The 7,239-nt window shown below is 44.1% G+C and overlaps 1 protein-coding gene across 1 annotated transcript; it reads right to left on the reverse strand.

The window, feature by feature from the left end:
* Positions 1–500: 500 nt before the first annotated feature.
* Positions 501–5,002, reverse strand: LOC124692192 (phosphomannomutase/phosphoglucomutase-like). The gene is made up of 5 exons (XM_047225519.1): positions 4,411–5,002; positions 1,522–2,508; positions 1,265–1,377; positions 912–1,052; positions 501–822 (listed from the first exon to the last, which is right to left on the reverse strand). The coding sequence occupies exons 1-5, from the start codon at positions 4,912–4,914 to the stop codon at positions 756–758; spliced, it is 1,812 nt and encodes a 603-aa protein (XP_047081475.1). The 5' UTR covers positions 4,915–5,002; the 3' UTR covers positions 501–755.
* Positions 5,003–7,239: the final 2,237 nt, after the last annotated feature.

Below are 7,239 nucleotides of genomic sequence, written 5' to 3' on the forward strand. Positions count from 1 at the left end.
TCACATATATGTTGAATAATTTCATATGCACATACTAGACATGTGCATGTTCTTGCATGTTTTGTTTTTGTTTCAGATTTTTGTAGTATTCAAAATGAGGCTTTCAAGTTTTTAAAAATGAGCTACGCATAGGTCAAGATCAAAAGGGAACTTTCGGATGGGGACGGCTAAGCATTTATTTTAAACAAGGCAAAAGATTTTTCATTTTCATTTATTAAGAAGAGTTTTTAGAAGTCCTTAAAACCACATAAATGGCCGAATTCCAACAACAAAGGAACTACTCTCGAGGCATTACATTACTTAGCATTTTTGCCCCTGAGGCACCACATCGCCGCTTCGTCCTTGATCTTGGAGACATGCAAGCATGGTGAAAGTTATTGATTGATTCCGGAACACCCGAGCATGGTGAAAGTTATTGATTGATTACAACTAGGATATAAAAAGAGGAATATTAGGTTGTGCGGAAAGACGGGGTAGTTAATTAAGAAGGAACAATATGATAGCACAAACCCCAAACTTAACTGAAATCGCTACAACGATTCATCTAAATGAATTAACATTTTGATGTACATCATTATTTACAAGATTAGTAGTTATTCTTTCTTCGAAAAGAATAATGCAATATTCTAACTGAAGGAGAAGGAGAGTATTGTAGGCACACCACACTCTCCAGAATGCAGTTGTAAGCTCTTATTGCCCCATATAGAGTCTCGTCTGGACTGCTATAATACAGTGTTTGATCGTGAAGATAAGATCTACTCTACAAAGCGTTGTACTTGAGTGATGTCAACAAATTTATTTACTCCACTTGTTAACAAAAACCTGCAATTAGGAAGTAAACAAAATTACTCACTGCATGTAAACAAAGTGAAAAACTAAAAACCTGTAGATAGCTGGTGTGGATTGTATACCCATCAAAAATACTCCTTGCCATGGATTTGCAGCCACCGGGAACACAAGACTGCATGTTTAGTGCTATATTGGGGTTATGCACACTTTGGCGAATGTGAACCCATCCAAGTCGTCTCTGAGACTCGTCGTAAAATTTTGCCCTGTTTTTGCAAATTGATGAGAAACTCAGTTCAACGTGTCTACGCTTTATCAAATATTCAAAGGAATCAATTTCTGTATAAGAAAGGAATTATTTTTGAAATAAAATGAACTCTGAATGTTGATGCAGTAAAAAAAATCTCAAATAAGAACGACGAAGGGAAGTTAATATCGGGAAAAGAACATAAGTTGCAACTTGCAAGCAGCAGCATACCTGTACATGTACGCATCAACATCAATCGGATGATCGTTGTTGTCCACAAGGCATCCCTGATCAACGGAGCAGTCGCCACAATCATCGAGCACCCAACCGGTAAGCTTCCCTTCCTAAATCATGTCAAGAAACATAGGCACAAACAACACTACATCAGAAATTCAGAAGAATATACTTTTTGTATATTGGAGTAGATCTTTTGGTTATTTGAATAAATGATGAATCATGCAAGTACCTAAATTGTTTGAGAGACGCACCTCGATGTAGTTCTTGAAAGTCTCGACTGCTTGCACACCCCTTTGTTTTGCATTCTTCGGTTCGCCCACGATGTCCATCCTGAACAACACGGACTCAGCGGGCTCCTCGAGATCCTTGATGAGGCTCCCTACTCCTCCATCTAGTCCAGCCAGTCTCATCCGGACCATCTCGATGATAATCTTCACCACCATGTACGCGCCATCGTCGAGGAAGTAGTTCTCCTTGAGTGCGCCGTGTCCTGTGGTCTCCATCATGACGTGCGTCTCGACGCCGTCGGCGTTTAGCTGCGCGCCCTTGTCGATCACGTTGCGGTAGCCAACGCGGTACAGGCAGTGCTTCCCGCCCCTGGCCTCGATGAACCGCGTCAGCCCGTCCCCCGCCCGAGCGTCCGTGACCACCGTCGTCCCCGGGTGCTCCCCCAGCACGATGGCGGAGATGAGCGCAATGAGCCGGTCGCCGTTGATGGCCGCGCCCGCGTCGTCCACCACGCCGCTCCGGTCCACGTCGGTGTCGAACACCACGCCGAGGTCGGCGCCGTGTGCCAACACCGCGCCGCGCGTGAGCGACATGGCCGTGGCGTCCTCCGGGTTGGGCATGTGATTCGGGAACATGCCGTCGGGTTCCAGGTGGAGGCTGCCGGTCGTGTCGGCACCAAGCTTCTCCAGGACGTCCCATGTGAAGAAGCCGCCGCAGCCGTTGCCGGCGTTCACGATGACCTTGAAGCCCTTGAGTGGGGTGTCGTAGTGGGTCGGGTGCGCGACGCGCTCCTTGATGATGTCCCGGAGGTGCTGCGCGTAGGCGGTCATCAGGTCGACGCGCATGACCATCGGTGGCATGCCGCTGCCACCACCGAGGCCCATCTTCCTGGCCACGTACTTGCGCGCCGCGCGGTCGCAGATCGCTTCGACCTCGGCGGAGGTTAGCCCGCCGCGCTTGGTGAAGAACTTGAGGCCGTTGCGGGTGTAGGGAAGATGTGACGCGGTCATCTGCAAGCAAGAGGATTCGTGCATGAAGATTTATAGCGTCACTGATTTCACTCCGGTGTCCGGACATACTCACTCCGTCTTCCATGTTTTACTCGGCATATAATGTTTCATCAAAGTTAAAATTTACAAAGTTTAACTAGTTATATAGAAAAGGAATATGTGTATCTACAAAATAAAATCAATAGAACTGTAATGCAATATACTTTCATATTAGGTATATTTGGTATTGTATAAGTTGATATTTATTATGCATAATTAAGTTGGTCGAACAGTGTAAACTTAACTTTGATTAAACCTAATATGTGAAGCAATGTGAAACGTAGGAAGTAGAAACTGTGAAGTAGAAACTGTGATGCGAGACCTATGTTCCTAGGAATTCCGTTTCGCAATGATCCATGCTAGTTATGAGTTGTAATATTGGTTGCAACTGAGATTTTCTATTTACACATAAGTTACAACAAATAAAAATGCTCCATAAGTTTGTGATTTGTGCTAGTTAAAAGTTGCATAGTTAAATACTATCATTGCATCTTATTTGTGATTTGTGCTAGTTAAACTATCTAACTGAGAATTAAGTTAATTCCCACTTGCAGGAAAATTAGTCACTCCCATATACAAAATGCACTATCTACTCTATGAATCATATCAAGTTTCGCTTTCAGATCAGATTTTTAAAAACGTAAATTTGACTGTCAATCTTTTAGCTATAGAAGTTTTTTTGGACATTGACATTGTTTTCAAGATGCAACTTTGACCCTATTCTATTAAATATATGTATAGAAACCAATAAAGTAATATTCCAGAAATACTTTTTGAGACAAGTCTATACATATGATATTTATATTTACCATCTTACTACTTAAAATATTATTCGTATTCAAAAGTTCTGAAATTTCCATAACCCCAATATGGAAAGGCCGGATGTACTTTTTATCTCGTAAAAACATGATTGCAAAAATCCTTTGTTTCATGAAAAGTCTAGTATACCCGAGGATCAACCCTTCGGGTCTTGTTGCGTACACATGTTAGCTCCATGTCTATCCTTCGGGTCTCGTCATGCACACATGTTAGCTCCATGTCTATCCTTCGGATCTCGTCACGGACACATGGTAGCTCCATCTCTTGTTCCTCTGCAATTTCTCTTCCACATTTCCATACTTTAGTGGTGTGCTGATGGTGTGCCTTATCTTCCCACCAGCCACCACTGCCCTGCTTCCCCGCCCTTCTCTGCCCTCCCCCGCAACTAGTAGGTCACCGCCATGGCTATGCTAGAGCTTCATATCGGAGAGATGTTACCAAGGAAGAAAAAAAGAGTTGAGAGGAATGACAAGTAGCTGGATCTAGCTGTGATGAGGCTCCAGCTAACCGGATTTGTGGCCCGCGAGATCGAATCTATGAAATCCATGCCACTATGGACAAGAGTGACATGTTTAAAACTTGTGTGTTTTGTTGCGAACACACGAGCAGGATGTTGCGAAGTGTTTGGGTGTTTGCTGCAAATATTTGCTTTGATGCTAAAAAAGCTTCCGTGAGGTGCTGCAAACTTTGGTTTTGCGAACGATTTTGCTATGGCCTATTGAGATGTGTTGTGACTTGTGGGGTATTTGCTACATACGTTTTTTTTTTGCTACATCAATGTTTTCGAAATGCTATGATGCTTGTGTACATTTTTTACCCACATCGGGGATGAAATGTCGCAACGATTTTTTCTTTTTTTTGCTATGCGGGTGGGGTTTTGATGGGAGGGTCAGATGGGCACAATGGGCTCAACGAACTATTTGCCTGAAGAAGTTACAACTAAAATTGTACTCCTTGTTCGTCAGGCCAATTTGAAAGAGCACGAGACAGTTCACCTCACTGTAAAACGATCAAAAACAGGAGTGCGCGGGTTAACAGTAGTACCATAATGGAGGCGTCGTAGTCGAAGCGAGGCAGTATGGTGCTCATGAAGCACGCCGGCGTGGTGGCGAGGCCCATGTCGAAGACGGCGCACCCGGCCCTGGCCAGCCCCGCGAAGAGCACCGCGCTGAGCCTCGGCCCGGACAGCCGGGGGTCCCGGCCGACGGACACCCGCAGCTGCTCCACCTTGCTGCCCTTCTCCCGCAGCCACTCCCCGAAGCTCTCGCCGATCACCTCGACGGCCAGCGGCGTGAGGTCCACGGGCCGGCCCTTCTCGCCTTCCAGCGCCACGCCGCGCACGTCCGGCCCGTTCTGCAGCCTCCGGATCACGTCGCCCTCCTCGCCGCCGGCCGCCGCGAGCGGCGTCTCGAGCTGCTTACCCGTCGCCGCGGCTCGTATCGCATGGCAGCGCCTCCTCCTCCACGCCCGAGGAGGCGACCGGAGCGCGCGGCCCCTGGCGTGGTCGCATGGCTGGAGAGTGGCCGGGGGAGTGGTGATAGTAGCCATGGCAGTGTGCTGTAGTACGAGTGTCCAATGTCAGAGAATGACGCGCGGTGCACGCAGGCGAAGATGTGATATGCACGTACTGGACTAGAGAAATATCTGCGGCAGCAGCAGCAGGGCGTGCGGATGGCAGCCGGTGGTTGCCCGCCGGAGGGATATTTTCAGGGACGTCGGGACGCGGCGGAGACTGCGTGGACATGATACTGATAACAGTTCTGTGGTGCTGCGAGAGTGCAAGCTGCATGGTAATCGGGCACGTGTGTGACAAATGGCAGCTAGACTGGCCAAAACTGAAAACGACTTGCGGCGGTTTCAGGGACCGATCGGTGGTGTCTGAGAGTGATTTTTCTTTTGTATCTGGGGACTGTTGACAAGAGCCAACTGACATCCCGTTCTAATAAACTCACTCTAACCCTGATGGGATTTATTTATTTAGTTTTTACCTCGGTTGTGCATTTGTGACAACAATTAAATCATGTCGAAATATTCAGCCAAGCTAGAACAACATACTCGTTGGTGTCACTCTTCTAAGCAAAGTGGTTTCATGAAATATTTATGAGAGTAATTAGCTAATCCTGAAGAGGTTTAGTAAATAGTCACCCGCCCCTGGTTCAAATATTCCATCTGAAAAGCTTTGATCTCTCCTGTGACCAAATGCAGCATGACAAAGAAACTGCCAGTGCCGTCTTAACTTGTGTCATGCGTGAAATACTTGGGAACTAAAACAAACAGACAACTTAGATATCTTGTATCTCTTGGTGACTAGACAACTCCTGTGACCAACAAGCAGAAACCTTGGTGAGTAACATCTAACAATTTCGCACAATGAATCAGGTTCAACGTCTGAGGAGACATGACTGGAGAATTGGAATAAGGACTCTCAGCAAAATATCGATCAAGTCAACAATGAGTGCTTTGTCTGATTATCAAGTTGCTGTAAATTCAAAAGGTTGTGTAATTTAAAGAAAATGCACCTTCGTTTTTTTCCTTTAAACATGAAAAATACCCTTGATGTTACTAAAGGTAGTTACGCCTTCTGCTCTTTCTGAATATATACAACAAATGACCATGGATCAACTACATCACAGTTTTGCAAATAGTGTAGAAACAAAGGCTAGAATGCAAAATAGATACTAGATGTGACAAGGGAAAACCTTCCGGTAATAGCATCGACAGTAATTTTACAATTGTTTTAGCCTTACAAGCCTTCAACCTTTATCAAAGCATTAACTGTCAATAGAAACATAAAATGTGCAATCTGACATATAACTTTACAAACAACTCCAGCTTCAGTAGTTGAGGCATCTATCAGCATGTCATATAACTTGTATGTGCTGAAGTTGCAGAAAATGTGTTTAGCCTTCAAACAAGAAAAAACTATCAATCACTACCCAAGCAACCTGAAACCAGAAGCCATCACTGACTATCTAATATCTATGTTTCTGGACACTGGGAGTGTCATTATCAGAATTGATTTAATTGTGATTTTATTCCCTAAGGAAATTTCTGGTTAGAAAGGTGCCTCCTCACTAACATGGAAATTATCAGGAAAATATTTTTTTGGAAACTATAATGTAACAGATTTTGCATGAAAATTGAGTGATACAGCAATTAACATCATGCAGAATAAACCATTCGATAATACCTGCCAGTAATATAATGACAAAACTTTGCTCCACTGTCCATCGGTCCTGCAAAGGTGAACCCAGAAAATACATAGCGTTCTGTGTGTGCATGAATTTATGTCTGCAGCAAAGCAAAAGTAAAACCACCAACTTCTTCAACCTCCTCAAACACACGTCAGCTTTGTGTACCTGTATTATCTGTGCTATGAAATAGACTGACATAGCTGAGTGATGGACTGGGTTAATATTTGCAGGATGTATGTGGTTGCTTGATGTTTGTTGCAATGAAAACCTTCATAAGTTTAAAACTAAAAGGCTTTCAAAATTATTCAAATTTGTGTTTTAAGAACATCTAGGACGAAACAGATGTAGTTCTCATGTATGCACTGAGCTGTTGTGTGGAAAATGGCTATTTGAGACTATGCATCGAGAAAAGCTTTGGTGTTAGAAGAAGTGATGAACACCTGACCTCTATAGGCTTATCAAAAGAATAAGTAACAGCCTATCAGAATATCTGTATGATCAGCTGCCATACTTTGTCGACTTAGGGCAGAGCCTTCTTTCACTAGTCCCAAGAATTACTTTGCACAATATTTTCTTATCATGTAATAAATCATCCTGTGAATACAGTATATCACTGACAGTTTAAATCAAATGTAAATAGCCTTGAAGTGTATGAAAATGAAGTACATGAGGTCTTCAA

This window comes from Lolium rigidum, chromosome 1, assembly GCF_022539505.1.
Source record: "Lolium rigidum isolate FL_2022 chromosome 1, APGP_CSIRO_Lrig_0.1, whole genome shotgun sequence".
In the NCBI taxonomy this organism is placed as follows: domain Eukaryota; kingdom Viridiplantae; phylum Streptophyta; class Magnoliopsida; order Poales; family Poaceae; genus Lolium; species Lolium rigidum.

Coding starts and splice junctions, on each gene's coding strand:
- LOC124692192 (XM_047225519.1), bottom strand. CDS start 4,914: ATGGCTACTATCACCACTCCCCCGGCCACTCTCCAGCCATGCGACCAC. Junction 1,378..1,521: donor CTTTCAAGAACTACATCGAG/GTGCGTCTCTCA, acceptor GACATGATTTAG/GAAGGGAAGCTTACCGGTTG. Junction 823..911: donor GCAAGGAGTATTTTTGATGG/GTATACAATCCA, acceptor TCCTAATTGCAG/GTTTTTGTTAACAAGTGGAG.